The sequence below is a fragment of the Antedon mediterranea genome, chromosome 11 (assembly GCF_964355755.1).
Source record: "Antedon mediterranea chromosome 11, ecAntMedi1.1, whole genome shotgun sequence".
NCBI lineage: Eukaryota > Metazoa > Echinodermata > Crinoidea > Comatulida > Antedonidae > Antedon > Antedon mediterranea.
The window spans coordinates 7,415,663-7,438,521 of record NC_092680.1 but is presented as its reverse complement, the minus strand read 5'-3'; the positions used below and the strand labels follow the sequence as shown (position 1 = coordinate 7,438,521).

The 22,859-nt window shown below is 35.0% G+C and overlaps 1 protein-coding gene across 5 annotated transcripts in view; it reads left to right on the top strand.

Moving 5' to 3' along the window:
• LOC140063164 (ras GTPase-activating-like protein IQGAP1) overlaps window positions 1–22,859 on the top strand; it is an 81,415-nt gene that overhangs the window by 46,901 nt on the left and 11,655 nt on the right. For 2 of the 5 annotated variants that reach the window (XM_072109633.1, XM_072109631.1), the window contains 17 exons: window positions 1,325–1,495; window positions 2,533–2,616; window positions 3,775–3,846; window positions 4,543–4,612; window positions 5,352–5,438; window positions 5,706–5,827; window positions 6,117–6,409; window positions 11,085–11,159; window positions 11,357–11,506; window positions 17,157–17,300; window positions 17,546–17,630; window positions 18,171–18,335; window positions 18,711–18,778; window positions 19,104–19,236; window positions 19,407–19,509; window positions 20,072–20,086; window positions 22,259–22,400. In XM_072109633.1, the coding sequence (XP_071965734.1) occupies window positions 1,325–1,495; window positions 2,533–2,616; window positions 3,775–3,846; window positions 4,543–4,612; window positions 5,352–5,438; window positions 5,706–5,827; window positions 6,117–6,409; window positions 11,085–11,159; window positions 11,357–11,506; window positions 17,157–17,300; window positions 17,546–17,630; window positions 18,171–18,335; window positions 18,711–18,778; window positions 19,104–19,236; window positions 19,407–19,509; window positions 20,072–20,086; window positions 22,259–22,400 (1,979 nt within the window). The remainder of the gene's footprint in view (window positions 1–1,324; window positions 1,496–2,532; window positions 2,617–3,774; window positions 3,847–4,542; window positions 4,613–5,351; window positions 5,439–5,705; window positions 5,828–6,116; window positions 6,410–11,084; window positions 11,160–11,356; window positions 11,507–17,156; window positions 17,301–17,545; window positions 17,631–18,170; window positions 18,336–18,710; window positions 18,779–19,103; window positions 19,237–19,406; window positions 19,510–20,071; window positions 20,087–22,258; window positions 22,401–22,859) is intronic. The other 3 variants (XM_072109635.1, XM_072109632.1, XM_072109634.1) reach the window with 2 other exon arrangements.

Below are 22,859 nucleotides of genomic sequence, written 5' to 3'. Positions count from 1 at the left end.
GAATATTTTATTATCAGGCTTAGTAATAAGAAAAAAAATAGAGAAATTCATTTTCTCAAGCCAATAAACAAACATTAAAATCTCATGCACTCCATATTAAAGAACTTAATGCCACAATTACCTCCCTTAATTTGTTTTTCCAAATGTTCAATCGTGGTAGATTTTTGTTTCTTAAACTTGAACTCAATGATTTTTAAATTTATGAAGAAATTTGGACACAAAAAAAACTTGTTCCATATTGAATGATATAAACTGACTGAATATAAACTATAATATATACTAGTACTATATTAATTAAATATATATCCATAATTGAATAACGTACTTATAAACATTATTATTAAAAGGTTGTGGTAAATATAACAGAGATGATTCCATAAACCAGTATTACAATCATTATGCTTTTATTGTCGGAATACTATTGATATTTGGGTGGTAAAAGCGCTAAAACCAAAATGAAATTTATAACTTAAAATTATATTTCATATTTGTTGATTAAAAAGCATAGTATGTTCATCCTGTAGTTACTGTTGGAAGAAAACTCTATTTAAAACTGTTACTAAATGATGGAATATTGTATGTAACGTATATGACCAAGTATAGTACAAATTGTAAAATTAATGGGTAGGCATACTCGAGCATGGGCTTATACTCGAGTATCAGAAAATACTCGAGCATGGGATTATACTCGAGCATGGGCTTATACTCGAGTATCAGAAAATACTCGAGCATGGGATTATACTTGAACATGGGACTATACTCGAGCATGGGATTATACTCGAACATAGGATTATACTTGAGCATAGGATTATACTCAACCATGAGATTATACTTGAGCATGGGATTATACTCAACCATGAGATTATACTTGAGCATTGGATTATACTCAACCATGAGATTATACTTGAGCATTGGATTATACTCAACCATGAGATTATACTTGAGCATGGGATTATACTCAAGCATAGGATTATACTTGAGCATGGGATTATACTCGAGCATAGGATTATACTCAACCATGAGATTATACTTGAGCATGGTATTATACTCAAGCATAGGATTATACTCAACCATGAGATTATACTTGAGCATGGTATTATACTCAAGCATAGGATTATACTTGAGCATGGGATTATACTCAAGCATAGGATTATACTCGAGGATGGGATTATACTTGGTCATATATGTATTATAATTAATTATTTGACCTATATATAGTATATATATGTTGTGATTTAATCTATGAAGCTGTTAATGTTAACTAATTGTTTGATGTGTAGTTTGTATAACTGCATGTATGTGATCTTGGCTTCTTGTTATACAGGCTATTCTTACCAGGGTAACATCAGCACATGACAGGCAGTTACTCTTCAAGTCAAACGAGGATAAAATCATTACCTTACAAGCCCATACACGTGGAATGATTGCCCGAAAATCGTTTCACGAACGCATGGATTTTATCCGACGACAGCTTCCGGCCATCATCAAACTTCAGGTTCAAAAGCGTCTTTCTTTGTTTATTTTCTCGTTTTTTTTTTTTTTCTCTTTTATTTTCCTATTTGTTTTGTATCATTTTTACTTTCCATTTCTACATATATTATTATTGTTTTACATATATTTATTACATATTTCATATTCGTTTGTTTCCCCCCTTTTTTTGTTCATTATATTATTATTGTATTTTGTACGTTGTCTGCATGATTTGTCTTCGTTCCGATTTTACTTTTCTGTCTAAAGTGGTTGCATCGATATATATTGCTGCAATTTCTTTTAAGTGATAAAAGAAAATTAAATTCATATAACTTATTTTGATATTTTACATTTCATATATTTAAATCACCAAATAACAGAAACATATTTCTTGGGCATAATGCTTGGGTTTGTTGGATTTTAATTTTGCATATCAAGTATTATATTTTTTATATCTAACATTTTTTTTAATACTGTACATAAAATAATAAATTATATAATTTTCATTCTTTAACATGATGCAAGTTTATTTTAAAGTTTATTATTATTATTAGAAAAGTGGATTTAAAATTAGGTTTGGTTAGACATTTTTTCAGTTTATTCAAAAAGAAATTGAAATTCTAATATAGATAATATTTTATATGAATCAAATCTTGAAATAAAACTTAATAAAATACATATGACAGAGGAGTCATGTGAATGCTATAAGTGCTGGTACTATTTTACAATATTAAGATTGTAAATTAAGTAACCATATACATCTTGCTATTTTGCTTGAACCTATAGACGTTTTCATTAGGATTGTTTTCAGCTAGCTAATCTAGTGTAGGATTTTGGTTTAAAAAGCTGTGTCTTTATTTGGCAAGACAATGGATGCGTTTTTGGTAAAAATATTACATTTTCATCCGTTCTATTATTTCCTAATCTTTTTTTTTGTTTTTTTCAAAATTTTAAATGCAAATACCTTTATTTGAATCAGTTATTTTCTTTATGTATATTTGTTGTATTATTAATATTAATTTTGTTTGTTGTATGATTTTAATGGTTGCTTTTCATTGACAGAGTTGGTTGAAAGGTGTTACGCAGAGAAGGATTTACAAGGACAGATTGGAATATTTAAACACACAAGAAGAGGCTACTATCAAGGTATGTCTAGATCTCTTATAGTATACATTCACCATTATGTTAGTCCTTTATATATATTTCTAGTTAATATTAATTGGCCAGAAGTGAATATTGGTCTCATAAGAGGAAATCTAATTAGTAATACTAGATTTGAACTCGTCACTACGGACGAGTTAGGTTATCCGCAGCGCAAATGCCACGTGCACGTCATACGTTAGAATATTGCGCGCAGAAAAACGATTATGCCATTGAAAAAATGTTAGTGCGCTCTCTATTTTGTGTCACGCCAAAGTATATACGGTATACACGATATTCTGTATACGTACTACATACAGTGCAGAATAGGTGAAAATAAGGGACCCAAGTTATTGACACTTTTGGACATAATGACGTCATCACAATTTAAAAAATGGTAGATTATGCGAAAGATAATTGATTGGCCTAGACAATATAACAAAATGGGGGGAAATGGAATACGGATAAGTGGAGATGCACTCTATTAAATGTGATGAGCTATGCGAAAGTGACAAAAATCCTATATTTTATATTCGAGTGGCCATACGATGACGTCAAAATGTCCGGTTAGCCATATCGATGCATGATTTGATATCTACAACTCATTTACTTCCAGAATCTGAAATTTTAAAAATGTTCACCACGGAGTTTAGAATCTATGACTTTTTAAAGAAAGGCATAATTTTCACGAATTTTTGAATCCGCCAAGTGCAGATAACCAATTAGTTACATACTGTATTGTTTCCTACAATTCATTCATTCTTTAATTTCAGATAATTATCCATAGAAATAGAACACACTGTATATAAACAAAAATAAATCAATGTATTTTGAGAAGTATCAGACTAAAAAAATTAAATTAGCCCACACATTACTTTAATTTACATTAATTTCAATGCACCGAATTAACCTAAATTTGAATACTATAACTCGCTAATAATCCATGAATTATAAACTGCTGTCAGTGCCATGTTGGGGGAAAGTGTATATGTATTATAAAAATGTATTATTATAAAATACATTTCAACTTGTGGAAACATTTGTCATTGTTTATTCATCAACAAAAAATGATTGAAATAAATGGAATTTTAAAAAAAACCCTGTCATACCATTGAGCTATGGTCATTTATAACATATTAAGAACCACATTGATTAAATTAACAGGTACAATCACTAGCTAGGATGATGGCTGCCAGAAACAAGTACAAAAAGAGGCAGCAATATTTCAGAGATCATGTAAGTATTATTCATTTATTTTGTCTCCAAGCATTACATACAAATACATTACAAAACATGCATGGAAAAAGAACAAGAAAAAACAACACACACAACCAGATTCCTAAAAAGCAAACCTATGAACTATCTAATATTTGATTTATTTCGATACCATACATGAACAAAAACAGATAAAAAAGCAAAAAAAAAATGCATTTTTGTATGGTGCCAGGGATAGCCCTCTAAATCCCCAAATGGAATTTACATCCTGAGGGGTCCCCAGTAGGTCTCCTATTGCACTGATTGGATTGGAGATCATTTATAATATAATTCACTTAGAATTTGCTCTCACGTTTTAAAATGCCTGCATATTCTGCTTTTTATTTTAATAAATAGGGGACAAAGTTGTTTCTATGTATAGTTGTTCCCTTTTTCATTAAGCTTTTTCTGTTTACTTTGTTCTAATATTTTATGGATTATGAATCTTTATTATAAAAGTTCAAAGTTACCGTTAATCCAAGTACAACATTGCATATGATGTTGACTGGATTGCTTTTTCTGAATCATAACATTTTATTATGAGCAATTAAATTTAAAGTATTTTAGTAATAACTGCAGATACTGTTAAAAAGTAAGAAGAAAGGGTAGTAGTGAATAGAGTGGCTGAGCCTTAAACAAACCTAAACAATTATTATATTACTTTATGTTTGATTTTAGGTGAAAGAAGTTGTACAAATACAAGCATTCTTCCGCTCAAATCAAGCAAGAAATGATTATCACATTCTAAGTATGTTTTATTTTTATGAGAGCTACTGATTGTGAGATCGTGGGTTCAAATCCACCACTTGTGGCATTGCCTGTATCCTTAGTCCTGTATGCTTACTCTCTCCACCCAGGTGTACAAATGGGTACCTGGTTAGGTCAAGACACATCTTTGCGCTGATTACTAGCTGCATTATGGGAGTATGTTTCCATACGTGTTTGATCAAAAAATGGCCGGATTAATGATATGTATTCTAGAGGACCCCAGCGGAAAGCAGTAATATCACTGATCTGGGCTTCACTATCAAAAAGAAGACTAATAAAAAATATAATATGTAAGGAATGTCCTAAATAACCTTATACCATGATACCTACTGTAGCACTATAGATAAAATTATATATTATAAAGAATATAAAGAATATGATACTTGCTGTATATCCTTATATAGTTTTATTATGCTTTTGAAAACCTCTGCATGTTAACTTTAAATAGTCTATTTCGTGAGATCCCTGTATAGACTCTACATATGCCATTATTCCCAATATGGACACAACTCGAAAGAAAAATGGAATAGTTCTTCTGTAGTGCTACACACGTTCCCTCTCTATTTATCAATTTCATCCCTTCATCTGTTATGTACTTTGTCTTCCCCTGTTCCTTTTGCCATCAATTGGTACATTACTCTTTTTCTCCATCTGTTTTCCGCTGATGAGTTCTCGATATGAATGTCATTTATTACTGGATTTATTTTATTTTTTTTTAGTCTCTTCAAATAATCCACCATTAAAAGTGGTTCGCAAATATATGCACCTACTTGACCGAAATGAAATGGATCTGTCAGAGGAACTGGGTAAGTCATTAAATTTAGTTAGTTGTTTGATATTTGTTTTTATATATTACTAATTAACATCAAGTTAATTAACACTGCTTAATTGTCTTGGACCATCTCAATAAATGGATGGACATTATCTTAATTTGATATTAGCAACAGTACAGCAGCCACTGCAGTACTAGTAATCTCAAATTGTTATTGTAATTGTAACCTAGGATCTTAATGCTAACCTACTCTAATAGTCACACTGTATTTGAGAGTAAATTTTTTTCTTTTATTTCACAGAATTACATGGTTTGAAGGCTAAGGTTGTGAAACAAATCAGATCAAATGTACAGTTGGAAAATGATCTTAGTGCTATGGACATCAAAATTGGACTGTTGGTTAAAAACCGAATCACGTTACAGGTATCAGTCCATGTCTGTGTCCCTCTTCAGATATTAAAAAGAAAACGCATTTCTGACAGTCAGACTACAAATATTTTATGATGTACAGTCTTATAAATTTGTAGCTCATACTTTAGTATATGTTTGTCTTGTGAACAGAATTGCCACCTTTGAGAAGAATTCACTATTGGTTATCCTTGGCAATTGGCCTAAATATACAAACAAAACAAAACTTTCAGACTAAAAATGACATGTTTCCTTGCTGATGCAATAATAAAGACACTGTACTACAAATAACATTATCTTTTAGGATGTTGTAACACATAGTAAGAAATTAAAGACGGCAGACATGGGCAGACCAGCCAGCGGGATCAAATCGCTAAGCAAAGAGAAAAGACACATGTTAGAATCGTACCAACACTTGTTTTACCAACTACAAACCAACCCAAACTACTTGGCTAAACTCATCTTCGCTATGCCGCAAGTAAAAACAACCAAATTCCTTGAGTCTGTCATTTTGTCTTTGTACAACTACGCAGCCAATCAGAGGGAAGAGTACTTGCTGCTGAAACTGTTTAAAACAGCCCTTGAAGAAGAAATCAAGTGAGTTTAAAAAGAGAAAAATTAAAACATTTTGTAAGGCTTATTACAGAAGATACTTTCATTGCAAGCAAATTTAGAAATATGTAAGAATTGATTTGTATAGTAAACTATTTTAATATGCATATAAAATATTAGTTGCAAAATAAAAGTGTTAGTCTGCATTTTCTATTCATCGTTTGTATACAAATATTGCAAAATTGTCATAAAATGTTTATTTTGAAAGATCATAATTACAATTTGCTACGTGATTAATATGGGATATTTTCATAAATTTTTATCTATCATTTCATAATTATGCTGTAATTTTTTTATCAAATAACATATTACTTAACGGGAAAATATCATTTTTTAAACATTAAATCATTTGTTTTGTTTAATTCAAGTGGTTCAAATGGCAAAGTTTGGACCACAATGAATTTTAATTCAAATAATTTTCTTGATCTATCTTCTTAATGAAAAATTTTTTTATTAATAATACAGTATGTTTTCACATTATTTTGAATTTATTAATTTTTATTTGTTTTACTATTTTAACTGTTAACCCTTTTTTCTTCCTTATAACCAGCTTAAACTTTCCATTTCTCTTATTTTCCCTCTTTTTAATTTATAAATTCACTCGTTTCTCATTGGCTGTTTTCGTCGTTTGTTTCCACGTGAAGCCATCTGCTGTAAGTATTTACTGTTCTCCCGTTTCCGTCCTGTTGTAAACATGTTTGTTGTAGTATTTGTCTTCCTAATCAACAATCTGTGAACATAACATGTATTTTCCAAAAGCTATTCATCCGTGTGATGTGAAATATTTTTTTCTATTAGACTTCAATTCACCCATTCCTATCAACCATAAAACATAGTACATATTAAAATGACAATTTTAAGACTATTCCATTCTCTTAAAGGGGAAGGCCTAAAGGCCTAAAATATTACTGCTTTACTCACTGCAAAAGCTTTACGAAACTATATTATATAAAAAATGTTGCACTGCTAATACAAGTTATTCACAAATTAGTGAATACTCACTTTTTAAATTTACTCTTATACATAAAGATATTGTTTGTAGTTAAAAACAAAGCTCAATATTAGGATAAATTATTAAAAATGCAAAAAGTTAAAAATCGTCTCAAATGTTGACTGTATTGCTACAGGATCTCATTTTTTGACTATTTCTGCAAATGCAATAACTTGTCATTGTTGAAAATGTAAATAAGTGGTCTGAAATTCACCATTTTGACAGTTAGCTCTACAGTAACATCACAAAATATAGTAGATAAGTCTCAATTACTAACTATTTATGGCATTTGTGTTTTTAATTGGCCAACTAGACAATTTGAAAGATTCTTAAATCAGTACAGATCTAAAGCTCTGTCTACACTATCAAACTAGTTTGACCAAAAAAGTGTGATGTGCCTAAATATGGTAGTGATATGCTTAAATATGGTGGTGATATGACATCATCATGTCCATATATGGGCACATCACATTTTTTTGTCGCATAAAGTTCGATAGTGTAGACAAGGCTTTACTCTAATGTACACATGCCCATGTCAAACCTTAGTGTTTTGTGTAAACCAACTCTCTTTTTGATGTATACCTTGTCATGGTCAATTGTGAAATCCCACGATCTTATTCCTTTGTGTAAACCTATTGTTTTGTGTCAATGTCAATAGAATACTATTAACATTTTATGTTCTTCTCTTTCAAATCTATTTACTATAAAATCAGAATTGGAGCCGAAAAGGGGTATGTCTAAATGTCGGTGTGTGTCACTTAGGGTTGTAGCTGTGTGCAATTTATTCAATAATTTCAATACAATTATTTAATACTGAAACAGTTGCTTGTGTTTCTCATTCACACAATTTAAGGAATGCAACATTTCAGAATTTATTATTAGTCTAGAATTAAATTTTTATCCCAAGATGATTTAACTAGAGAAAGAGATTTTGCATGATTTTTATCTAGTTTATCAATTAAATTTGTTTGTAAATGTTTTCTACATGTATTGTTACTGAAGTAGTGTTCTGACATTTGCTTTCAGTGAAATATTAATATATATAAATATAAAAATATATAAATCAATCCATATCAATAAATTAACATAAATCAATCCGTATCAATAAATTAACATAAATCAATCCATATCAATAAATTAACATAAATCAATCCGTATCAATAAATTAACATAAATCAACCTATATCAATAATTTAACATAAATCTATCCATATCAATAAATTAACACAAATCAATGCATATCAATAACTTAACATAAGTCAATCTATATCAGTAAATTAAAATAAATCAATTCATGTCAATAAATTAACATAAATCAATCCATATCAATATCAACCTATATCAATAAATTAACATCCCTCCAATCCATATTAATATAAATTGTCATTTCATTTTTCTGAATCAGTATTACAAATTGTATATATGTACATGATATTTAACCAAATTATCAATGAATTTGCAGGGAAAATTTTTCTCTTTTTGAGTTTTTCCTAGAAAGGTATGTTTTTAATGAAACATGTGTTTTTGTGGTTCGTTCTGGAATGAAATTGTTTAAGCAAATATGTATGACTCTGTTTCGATCCTTTTTAATTTTGCCCTAAATTATTTGAATAAGTGGACTTGAAACAAGATGTGTATGTTTGTTGATTATCTCACACTTTGACCCTTGACCTGGAGAATATACTAGAGTGTAATACAAATCTATTTGAGTGTGAACTCAACATTTTGGTATGCACTATTCTGTACTTTTTCTTTCTTTTTGCATTATACAATTTATTGGAATATATTATCTATATTTTTAAACGTAAAAATACATACCAATTATAGATTTAGTGAATGAAACTGACAAATAGTACATAAACTACATTTAAAAGTTCATCAGCTTTATTTATTATTTTATGTTGTGAAGTAGAAATTGTTCTAGTGAAAGTTAAAAACCTGTTTTAAATATACTGTACAATACTGTACAATAATATTATAAATTAAACATAAGTTTAAATTGTGAGGTGGTGATTCTACTAAACTCTACTAGGTTGAGGGTTAAGTGATAGCATGATCAGTGGAAACTCTAAATTGTACCACCTCTTTTGAGGAACCATTATTTTTATTAAAGTACTACATTTTTTCTACGGCCCTACCACATTGAAACACCGGTTCTCGTAAGATCACTGAAGTTAAGCACCATCTGGGAATAATGGGTGCTGTATATGGAGCTGGGGACACATAAGGCATTTGAAATCAGCACTGCTGACTCTTATGGCAGCCCCTGCATCTAGTATCTGCCTCAGACGTATTGGGTTTTGCCTCTCCTCTGGTTAAGGTGGGCACTGGACGAGATAAGACCTTGGTCAATGTTGGGATCAGCCAAAGGTGCTTTAAACAGTCCTGGCTTAGTCATCATTCAGATGAATGTAAGACTAATCGACATTGTCGTTTACTACAGAAGATCGGCCATGTATACAACATTTTTTTGAGGTACAACTTATTAAAGGACCACAGTACCTACACTGTCAGAAACTCCTTTACTTGGTGGTTCATCTTTAGAGTTCCCACTCTGTTTCTATGTCTTTTCTGTAAATTATAACTTGATATACTTTCATTTTATTTGATTAAGGATTGTGGGTAATTCATAACATTTGACCACTATATAAAGTGTTTCACCATTGTTAATATTTATCCATTTTGATTTATTTCATTTGCTTTGTTATATATAGCAATCATGTCAAAATTATTCTACTGCACTTTCTGCAGTAATACATTTTTACTGCAGTAACATACATGATTAGTAGAGGTTGATGAGGTATCATTGCAATAACATTGTGTATGATTACCCAAAAAAAGTAAATAAAATATATAAGCCACTGCAGTTAAGTAAAATAATTTTGCCTTGATTCTTTAAACGCAAATTAAATACATTTCATTTTGCTTGCACTCATTATTATAAAATAGTTGTAGTAAATCATGTTACCATAGCAATCATTAATATAGCTTGTCAATTTGTATTCAATTATGAAATTATATGCAAAAGTTTTAATATTTTCTTCTTTTTTTTAAATGCACATTTGTTATACTATTGTTGCAAATGTTAAAGTTTACTCTCGCAGCATGCAGTGTGTTGTAGCATGACATGTTTACGCAGGCCTCCCTTCTAAAACCATTAATTATAGAGTCTAAAAATAGAATTAATTATCCAATGGTTGTGTAGGTGAAGGAAAACCACCCTATTCATTTAAGCGAGCGTTCATTAAAATTCATGTTTGTTCAAATAAGACTCCCAGCATTGAGCTATTAAATGACTGTCCATCCATCCTGTTGGATAAGTGTTGGATTGTTAAATACCAAATACTGTAAGCATCCTAAAGAGTTAAACGTCTAAATATCTTTTTTATGTTATACAGTACCTCTTTTGTCAATTTGTATTCACATTGTGCTCTCTGTTTTAATTACAGTATTTCATAAACAGTAAAACTACATAACAACTTTAATTGTCATAATTTTTAAACAAATTTGTATTATATTTCAAAGTATTTCGCCTCTTTTCTTATGTAATTCATTCATCCATGTAGTTTTATTTTTTGATTTATATTATATTTATAAATAATGCATTATTCTAGACTTAATGCAGTTGTAATTGAAATACTGAAAACTGGATTGGATGGTTTGTTTCAGGTCAAAGGTTGATAAGATGATGGAGATTATTACAGGGAACCCAATGGTCATTAAAATGGTGGTTACATTCAACAGGTAAATTATATGAGTTTGTAATATAAGCTAGTACAAATATTGTACAGAACTGGTTCCACATAGCATAGCTCACAAGGGTTATAGTCACATAAATTGAAGCATGTGATAAATTACTCCCAAAAGAATTTGAACCTGCTGCATCTCCATCTGACAAAATGTTTTAATTGTTATAATCTTTATATTGGGTAATTTTTCAGAGGTGCTAAAGGTCAGAGTTCATTGAGAAGCATTCTCCAACCATTGGTTAAGGAAATAATGGATGACAAAAACATTAACATCAACACAAATCCAATTGATGTTTACAAGACGTGGATTAACCAACAAGAGACAGAGACTGGGGAAGCTACGTAAGTTAATACAGACTAATTTTTATTCCAAATATAAACGGTTAAAAGTAAACAGTAAAAGTATACAAAATATGTTGAATAATAGTCCATCATAATAATCCATTTAATATCCTGATACTACAGTACTTGTTTTGAATTAGCAAGTACTTTGACTTTATTTTGTCAAACCAACTGTTGTAAAACGGCCGAGAGTATAAACCAACTAGCAGAAAGTAGTGTAGCTTACCTGTTGTACTGGGCTGGTCTCTTTGGAGTTCATTGCGCAGCAATGGCCAATACTACTTGTACTACTATTTTTTTTTCTCTTTTAATAACAAACCACGATAAACACACAATTCCGATATTATTCCTAAAAAACCCGCCCGCTGATTTCTTCAGGACGACACACATGACCTCGGGTCACTTGGTGGACTGAACCATTTTGCAGAAGGGGTATTTCACTACACTTCCCACTTATAAGGCCAGGGCCGGTGCTCGGGTGGTCATGCTGTAAAACAAAACAATAACTTCTGGTTAACGCTAATGATAACTGAACCCAGTGCATCTTCTAGGAGTAGCACCTTACTAAAATAACATAACAACAACTTAAAACTTCTGCTCTGCGTTGAAATTCTCCACCGACCGTGTAAAGCTGAAATAGGTTAGGGGAAAAACACTCCTAAACCTATCGACCATTAACATAGTCGAGGAGAAATTATGAAGCAGAATGCATACACTTCTTGGAATTTGTTGTCTGTCTCTCAGATGCAGGCAGATCGCTAGATGGTGTCGCGGTGAGAAACCCTGTGCCAGAAGGCAACGCAACATCTCCTCCTGTCTAAACCAATCGGCGACCGGAACGAAGTGGTCCAAGCCAATTTTCCCGAGCACCCAGGTAACGCCGGAGCGCACCAAGGCCTTCAGTTGGGAGAGTTAACCTGGAGAGACATCCTTCTTGGGGTGAACCCCAACCCTCACCTCATACTCCTCTTGCCGAAGGCGATGAAACTCTGTTAAAGGGTAGGAGGGAGGGTCGCAAAAGATGGCAACACCCCCGACAGGTCTTACCGGCTTTGTCTGAGCTCCAGCTGGTTCAGCATCAAGGTCTCCATCAGCGTTGCTTGAGGAGGCAGCCTCAGGAAGGAGTGCAAGCGGTCCCAGTGGAAGTGGGCGTCGAACGCTCCTATCGTGGTGCATACGGTCTTCTTCTCCCACCTGGAGGGGGTCGGTGACCTGGGCCTCCTTTTGGTGGTCAAACTGTGTTTGGTATTCTTAGGGCGGGTGGCTGGCCAAGAGAATTCTCGTCCTCAGCTTCAGCGGCGTGAGGCTGGGCGAGGGGATTCTCGCCCTCAGCTTCAGCGGCTAGCTGGCTCATCCTGATGATATCCATCCGCTGTGCCATTGCAACCATGGAGCGCCAGTGGATTAGTGCCGCCGGGTGGTTGAGTGGCCCAAAGGTAAATCCCTCCGGCGGCTCACCTCCGATTGCCGCTTGCAGCTCAAACATCATGTCAAGGGTTCTCTGGTCAATGCCGCCTACATGCGACCGACAGCCTTTTCGTTATTCAGTTGGGTGACCAGGTTGTCCAAAGTGCACTCTGGTCTACCCAGTATCTCGATGGCGTACTTCCGCAGCAGGCAGAGTTTGGTTTGTGTCTTCTTCGGAGTGGATGGTAGCTTAAAACATGTAGTGCGAATACGCATCCTGGGAACACTCCCAGGTTTTTCCGACATGGGCGTAGATCCTAGGTCGCCGCGCTTGATGGTAGTGGTTCTGGCGTTGATTAGAGGGAAGTCTCCACACCGGTCACGTCTCCACTGACCTCTGCCGTTGATGCTGGGGTACGTACAGATTCAAGTAGTTGTCGCCGGGTTTCTTCCTGCTCCTTTACCGACAGGGGACGCCACCGGATATCGGTTGTGCCGAAATCAACCTATGGAGATACAAGAACACAAAAAAATAGTTAAACAGCGTACCATACAATCGCTTCAGGGCGTCTAAAGGCGAGACATTCATGCAGGCGCCATGGTACCAAACTGCGTTAGAAACACATCCCAGTCCTTCTGTTGCCGGCCTACAAAACATCTCACAGCATCCATCAGTGTCCGGTTGTATCGTTCCACCTGGAGCTGGTTGGTAGCTGGTGGTCCGGGTCTTGTGGATCTGTAAAACTTTACATAAAGAACTAAATAATTCACTTTCAAAATTAATCCCCTGATCAGAGTGGAGTTACAAAAGAAAAACCGAACTGGGAGAAGAAATTCCCTACCACGGCTCGGCCCGTTACCTCCGCTGTCAAGGGAGTGGGCTGGCTTCAACCCATTAAGTGAATTGGTCCACTATCATGAGAATGTATACATTGCCCATGTTGGTTTTAGGTAAGGGCCCAGGGAAATCGATATGTACCCGTTCCATGGGTGTACCTGCATGAAAGTTTGTTAAAAGGTACCGTGCTTTATGGCCGGTTTTCTTATTGCGGTTACACACTTCACAGTTGGCTACATACCTTTCGATAACCCTGGACATGCCATACCAAAAGAACTTTTCCTTAAGACGAAAACAGGTTCGGGCAATGCCTTGGTGTCCGGCCGAAGGGAGGTCGTGGTGTAGCCGCAGGGCGACTAACTGTAGTTCGCGTGGCAGTATCAAGAGGCGCTCGCCAGAAGTTTTGTGTTTCAGGAACAGAATGCCATCGACGGTCTCGATTCAACCAAAAGAACTTCGTGCTCGGGCTGAAAAGGAACAGCTCATTAGTTGAAGGGTCGTAGGATAGGCTGGAGATCAGCATTCTTGTGTTGTTGGTCCTTTTGGAGTTCACTGACAGAGTACCCCCAACATCGGGCGGTCGGTGTCTCCGGCTGAATCGATCTCCATCCTGTAAAATACAAATGTTAGTTATTCCATTGGGGGCCCGGGTTACTTCCAAGGTCGCTCGACCACCCGGGTCCCACACAACCCCCTCACTACCCACTTCTCTACTCGCCTACTCGAATTTGGGATGGGTACAATGTCATCAACATCTTCCCGGAACCGTGCCCATTTTGCGTGCGTCCTCTAGCAGTAGGTGCAACCCCCACTGGGCAGGTTGTCCGGAGTGATGGCGCCGCGCTCACATCCCCCAAGACGGGAAAGTGCGTCAGCATTGGTGTGCAACTTACCCTGCCGATGCTCAACGGGTTGTGCAATAACCTATTCGGTTATAACCTTGTTCAGCAGTGAGCCAGATGCTAGCGTAGGCGATTACTTGTTCATTACCCTCTTGCATCTGCAGCAGTTTACCACCAGTAGCGTCCACATCTAGTATGAATTCATCCCGGATGTTTGGTAACGTCAAGACAGGAGGTTGAACCAACGCGTTCTTGAGAGAGTGGGAAGCAATCTGCCGGTCCTCTCCCCGCACAAATTCCCTTCTCAGTCAGACGGTACAACTGGACAGCCAGGTTGGCGAAGGAGTTGATGAATTCTCGGTGGTAGTTAGCCAGACCAAGAAACTGTTGTACCTCTCGCAGGTTGGTTGGCGTTGGCCAGTTCTGGACGGCTTCTACATCTGTGTCGGAAACTGTTAGAGAATTGTCGCCAACGACACGTCCAAGTTATTCTACCTTTCTCTGAAAAATAAATACACTTTTTGGGTTTTAGTTTAAGGTTGGCATTCCTAAATCTTCCCAGGATAGTGGTTAAGTTATTCAGGTGGTCTTCAAAGGTTTTTCCCAGCACGACGATATCGTCCAGAAATCCACTTGATGTTCGACCGCTTCCATCCTGGTTGTGGGGTGGGGTTGGCCGTGGAGAATCCTTGCAATCGTGTTGATCCTTCTTATCCACAGTTCCAGGGACGACAGGTTTCGCGGGGCGAGTCCAACCCTTTCCAAACTTGCCAACCTGTCAGACCTCTACCTCTTCCTCAATCTCAGAAGATTATATTGTATACGAGGGTGGCGACCTGTGACATCTTTGGTCAGGTACGCCTGCGAATCTTGCGTGCGGCCTCACCTGCTCTCTAGGTCGCCCCCTTCCTTCGCCGAATACAAAAGTTCCCTCAATATACTTTTCGTAGGCTGCCAGTGCTCCCACCAAAGTAGTATGGTTCTGGTGTAGGATGTACTGACCGGCATCGAGACAGCCCATGCAGAATTTCACGACTGCCCTCCGATGAATCCAGTCTTTTGGAAGTTCGCGGAAAGCCTTCCTCGTTAGGATGAGTACTTGGTCGCTCCAGTTTTCAGTCTTGATTCACCTTCCTGTTGACTGGCTGCCTCCAACTTCACTTGCAAGACTTCAGGTAATTCCTCAGCCTCGAAAGCTCCTATAATATGCCTGAAAGATAAATCTTGGTTCATATGAGTTATGTTAATAAAGCAATCTGCAGCAATGCCTGTAACGCACCATTGAAAAGCATCGCGCATTCCCCTATCGCTGAAGCTATATTCTTTAGCATAATTTAGGAAGCGCTGTTAAAATAGAATCCAATTGTCCTTCCTGCTAAACAAACGACAGATTTTTAGGGATGTCTTTTGACCTAAAATGTTAAATGTTAAATCGTCTAGGAGCCCTGCGCTCGGTGGTTCATGAGAACTCCCTAAAGGACGCTAAGAACTCATCGTGTTCAGTGTGAAATGAAGGTTGTGTATATTCCCCGTCACTCTCGCTGCTGTCTTAATATGTACGATCATTGTTATCATAAGACCAGTCTCTGAGGTATCTCTCTAGATGTCCGCCTTGCTGGTGGGTTACCCACTCTGTTATAGTATTGAGGCCTGTGAGAGACGGGAGTGTGCGGCCGGGTATACGCTGATGTTGTGCTAGCAGTAACCATATTAGACTGTTCAGCCTGAGGAGTCCCCTGGGCCTGAACTAACAGTAGATGTTACCCGTGTACCGTGAAATGACAGGGTAGGAGGGGTGTCACGATATGCCGGTGCCCGCCAAGAATCTACATAGGAGTATTGACCGGGCGTATTGGATGACACAACCCCCCCACTGGGCTACACAAAAACGGGTTAGATGTTTAAACCATTGCCATCGTAGAGAGGGATCCTTCCCCAACCTCGGAACGTAGTTCAGGTGGTCTTAATTTCTGGGCACGTGCAGAACTAATACCAGGGTAATAATGGACTTACGTTTTTGCTCGCCAACCAACTAGCAGAAATTAGTGTAGCTTACCTGTCGTACTGGGCTGGCCTCTTTGGTATTCATTGCCCAGCAATGGCCAATACTACAATCTTTTAATAACTTGAACAAACCACGATAAACACACAGTGCCTATTCCGATAAGCGGTGTCCACTATTCGTGCGTATGTTATTCCTTCAAAAGCCCGCTGATCTCTTCAGGACGACACACATGACCTCGGGTCACTTGGTGGACTGAACCATTTTTGCGGAGGGGTATTTTACTACACAACTGATAGTAAAGCTCTGACTATCCAACTTTCCAACAAATGTGATGTGCCCATATATGGATATGGTGATGTCATATCATTACCATATTTGGGCATATCACTACCATATTTAGGCACATCACACTTTTGTTTGTATATATAAACAGAGCTTAATACGGATTTACCTTAAGCTTAAATCTGGTAAATATATCACAAACAATAGCGTATATCATTTAAACAGTATAACACTAACAGTACTGTTGTAAATTGTTGTTTCTGATTAACTCTGTAGAGATTTGCCTTATGAAGTATCAACAGCCGCAGCAGCAATGGGGCATAATGAAGTAACCAATCGGGTTCAAGAATCAATCACAAAGCTCAGCTCACTATCAGACAAGTTTTTATCCAGTATCATCGCAGCTATCGATGATATTCCGTAAGATTTTTTTGCTTGTCATGGAATTAGAATAATAAAAGTGGGTCCTCTAATACAATAAGTATTAGTATACCTTATATACAGTATTTTGTACTGTATGTTTAATGGTACAGTAGTATAGTTGGCAAACGGAAGTAATCACTCTATTGGTCTAAATTTGAGACACTAATTTTACTGTTTCATTTTTTATCATGTATATTTGGTGAAAAATCGTATAATAACAATAATTATTCTCTATTTCAAAGATATGGAATGAGGTACATTGCCAAGACTCTAAGGAATTCACTTACAGAGAAGTTTCCAGATGCTGCATCTGATGATATTCTGAAGGTATTTGTCCTCACTATATAGAATATAGTTTTACATACATATTTTATGCTACTTTAAGTGACTCAGATTTTGCTGGCTTGTGGTAAAGAAATATAAAAAATATTTAAATACTATATTAAATCTGCTTCTGTAAATAAGAACCCCATAAAATGTGCTAATGAACTAAGATAGGTCAAGTTCGGCCGCTGTCAATACTGATGATTGGCTACCATCTGTTCACATCTTCTCTTTCTTTGAAGCAGTTCTTTTTTAAGCGAGATGCTTGGCTTGCACTTTGTATTGTTTTTTGGTGTTTTATTTTTAATTGTTTTTTGTTTAATACACATTTAACAGCAAGTAACTCCTCAATTACAGAATTGATAAACTTAATCATGCTTATAAACCAATATTAATTTGAGTCTCAGGGAGTGGAGTAGACAGAGTAGGGAGCCTGGCACTAGGTCAGAATTGAACTCTGAACTTGGATTTAGAAGGCGTTAACCACTAAGCTACAGCTGCACTAACAATTTCATCATAAAAAATCTGTTATTCTCAATTTAGATTGTTGGAAACTTGATATACTATCGTTTCATGAACCCTGCTATTGTGGCACCTGATGCATTTGATATTGTAGATGTTGGCGCTCAGAAGGGTATGACGACAGAACAGAGACGTAATCTTGGTTCAATAGCAAAAGTATTACAAAGTGTTGCATCTGGAAAAACAGTAAGTATCTGAAAGTTGGTGCTGAAATATACAATCTAGTGTTACTGTAAAATCAATTATAAACAATTTCTATGAATAAGAAGTCTAAGAGTGGAGTTGTGGCTTGGTGGATATGATGCTTGGCTACCATCTCCAAGGGTCCCGTGACATGTCAGGATTTTTTCTTAGGACAAAATTTAAACTCCACTCCCAAGACTTCTAATAAGACTTTGTTTATGTAGAGCATCTTGTGTATATGTTTGTCTTGTGAACCTCTGAGGGTCCCTAATGATCAGCAATTGCTGGATGGATCACCCTCATTAAATATGGTAAAAAAGAAGAGATTTATGGCTGATAGTTGAATGTTGTTTTATCTTTTTTTCTTTTTATCTCTAGTTTGGAGGTGATAGTGATCATCTGTCAGGTCTCAACAAGTTTGTTTTAAATGCACATGAAAGGTTCAAGTAAGTTATTATTAATAATTACTTGGGGACCCCTTTGGGCTTAAAGGGTTATCCACTGCTTTCCATGTTTAATTTCATAAATTGAATATTATGCTGTTTTATAAATTTTACTGTTCTTGGAAAATAATAAATATTACTTACTTAAAATATGTGTGCAATATTTATATTATTTATAGCAAGCAAACATATTGTTAACTTGTAAACTTATGTCTTCCTATAATCACAGGAAATGTTCTATTTTACTTTCTAACGATACAATACCACTTTTTTTTTCATGCATGCTACAACATGGCTTCTTCAAATGTGTTATATTTTATGATTTCAGAGCATTTTGTATTAAAGTTTGTGATGTGCCTGAACTGGATGATAGATTCAACATTAACGAGTATTCAGATTTTGTAAATCCTACCAAACCAGTTGTGTACATGTCCGTACAGGAGATCCTAGATACGCATGCAGTAAGTGATCTTGTTGAGCAACCAGCTTTTTTTGTAAATTCAACAATGCTTACTTTGCAATAAAGAATTTGAATATGAATGAACTAGGGAAAAGATTGATAAATAAAGAGATTTGGAGTGATTGATATTCAATAGTATTTTTAAGTGATTATTACTTGTATTTTGTACAGTTATTAATGGAACATGAGGAGATTGTAGCCCCTGAGACTGATGATCGGCTTCATGAACTACTCAGTGATCTTGGTGATCCACCAAGTATTCAAGACCTGATTGGTGAGTTACTTATTTACGAATAAACAATAAAAACAGTACATAGTCTTGCCTGGTCTAAAGACCTCTTTATAATGAAAATTGTTTGTATAATTATGTTACAAACATCATCATTATTTTCACATTCTATATTTTTGTTGTCATTGCATCTCTCCAATTTACTTCCTTCTCTCATATTATGATAATAATAATAATATTCATTCATTCAATCTTTTATTTTGGAAACTCTGGTCCATAGAAAGTAAAAAATTACATATAAATGAAATAAAATAAACAAGACTAATTACTACTACTCATCTATAAATACAATTACATTTTCCAGTAATAAAGTTTATAAAATGATCAAGCATTACAAACACAGTATGGGCATTCTTAAAATCTGCTCAAATTTGTGAGAGCTCTTGTAGTTAACATCAATTTCTGATTCTGGCCTGGTAGTGGATGCTATTACAATGTGGATTGGTTTGTTTATGTTTGTTATGAACTATGACGTACTGATCCATGTACAGCAGACTATTAGTATTCAACATCTTTAGTAACCATATATCATTATTTTGAATTTCAGTTGTTCTTAGTTTATGTAAGTGGTACAATGCATTGGAATTGCATCATGCATGCATCCTCCTCAGTTTGTTGTTTTTTTTTATGTTGAGCTTTTAAGAAATTTATTTTTAATAGAATGTTGTTGTTCTTTTGGGCATGATTTAGCTATCTGATGAGAGAATTGTGTTTCTTTTATTTTAATTTTGTTTAAATAAATGGATGAGGAATGTTGTAACCTTAAAATCATTTATTTGTTATCCTTATTACTGATGGTTGTATTTGTTTTTAACATTTAGGAGTTGGCATGTTGGTTTTAATTTAATTTAATTTTTTTTTTTTTGCTTTGAATTTGTTTTGATTAATGAGTTTGAGGTTTTGTATTATTGAAATGGTATTCCTAAATGACTGGTATCCAATGTTTATTATTGTAAATGTAATTTAGATTAGTGGTCTTTGAAATATAGGAATATTCATTCAATGTGATTTCATGTATAACAAATGTTCCATGATACAAAATCTTCCTGTAAAATATATAAAGAAAACTGCAGTTTTTAATGTGTTTTATAACATTACTAATAATAATAATGGATTTGTTTATTCGGTTTAAGCTTACAATTTAAATTACAATAGTTTCTTAATTAAAAGTTTGTATATTTTAAAAGCATACCTCAAGCTAGTTTTTATTTAATTAGTTTGACTTAAAAATACCTAGGCTAGTAGATATAATGTAATTTTCAGCAGTGGTTTTTGACTTTTTGAATTTGCAACGACCAAAGCATCGGTCATCGTCTGCCCACCAATACTGTTTCAAGGAATAGGCTGACGAAGCATGTCCCAACTTCTCTGCATGTACACAATGAATTAACATGACATAACAAACTTTCTAGCTTGTTGGTTGTTGCAAATTGAAAGTGCCCTTAACCCAAGTTTAGTAGGTGATTTCAGTAGTTTGATATTCTGTATAAAGCTCTGACTACACTATCAAACTAGTGTGAAAATTGTGATGTGCCCAAGTATGGTAGTGATACGCCCAAATATGGTAGTGATATGACATCATCATGTCCATATATGGGCACATCACATTTTTTTGTCACATAAAGTTTGATAGTGTAGACACAGCTTTAAACATTATTGTGGAAAACTGTATTTGAGAAAAGCTGGCATAGTCAAGTCAAGTCAAGTCAAGTATCATTTATTATCATTTGTTTTAGGAAAAACATAGAAATTCTGTTTGCTCTGTTGGCGGAGCACAATATCCAACGTACACAACACGAACTCAAAAAACAAGAACATTACAAAAAAAAGTCTACATCATATTTAAGGCTCTAATAGATCCTGGAAAGAAACTATTTGTAAATCGTGCCTTATTGGCCTTAATAGAACGAAATCGCCGACCGCTGCGCATCAACTGGAACATACTAGAGGCCGGATGAAAATGATCATCTTTGATAGCCACTGCCTTTTTCAGAAGACGATCCGAAAATATGTTCTCCAAAGGCAGTTGTGTAGATCCAATTATACGCGATGCGGTCTTGACTATTCTATTTAGGTCACGCTTTTCATTTTCGGTAGCGCTACCGAACCATACCGTTAAAGAATACGTTATTACACTCTCTATAACTGACCTATAGAAGGACGACATTATTACAGAGTTTATACCAAATGATTTAAGTCTACGTAGGAAGTAGATTCTTCTTTGGGCCTTTCTAATAATGTTACGTGTGTTAATATGCCACTTCAGATCATTTGAAATATAAATACCCAAGAATTTAAATTCTTCTACAAACTCAACTGATATACCATTAATAAATATTGGATATTTGACATTAAGTGATTTACGGAAATCAACAACCATTTCTTTAGTCTTAGATACATTCAAGAACAGATTGTTTTCGTTACACCAGTCTACAACTCGTTTAACTTGGTTGCGATAATTAGACTCATCATTGATTAGACCTACAATGGTAGTATCATCCGCAAATTTAGCGATGTGACAGTTACTGTAGTAGGTAACACAGTCATAAGTAAATAAAGTAAAAAGAAAGGGCGACAGTACACAGCCCTGTGGTACACCTGTATTTATAATACGCTTATCTGATATAGTGGTACCCACTTTAGTACTGTATGTGATAGATTTATAATATTTGTTTGTGAATTTTTATTTTAAATATTTTGTAGTTATTTTCAATGTCATTATGTATGGGTTTAGGGCATGCACCAGTGGACACCAATGAACAGCAAGCAGAAGCTCTTCTTACCAACCTTGCCAAGTCGGAAATCTCATTAACATTAACCAACAAATTTGAAATTGCTGGCGATGACGATACAGATATGGTACAATTATTTATCAGGTAAAGTTGATAAAATTGTACTTTTAATGTTCTAGTTATTGTTCTAAATACTAAAGCTCTGTGTACACTATCAAACTAATTTGACCAAAAAAAAGTGTGATTTGCCCAAATATGTGGCGCGGACAAGCCAAACCAGTCACTTGTCGGTAATCCTTGAACTGAGATACAGCCTAGAATAGTCAAAATCATGTTGACAAAAACATTTTTTTTTTCATATTTTATCGATTAAATCTAACGTTCGAATTACAATAATTTTTTTACCATTATAAAACAGATAATTAGCTGCATAATAAGATAATATTATCTCAAAATTAAATTTTGCGACAGGCGACTGATCTGGCTTGTCCCTGCAACGTATGGTGGTGATATGCCCATCATCATGTCTATATATGGGCACATTTTAACATAAAGTTTGATAGGTAGACTGAGCTTTAGTATTATTAAATTTCTTTAAAGTGG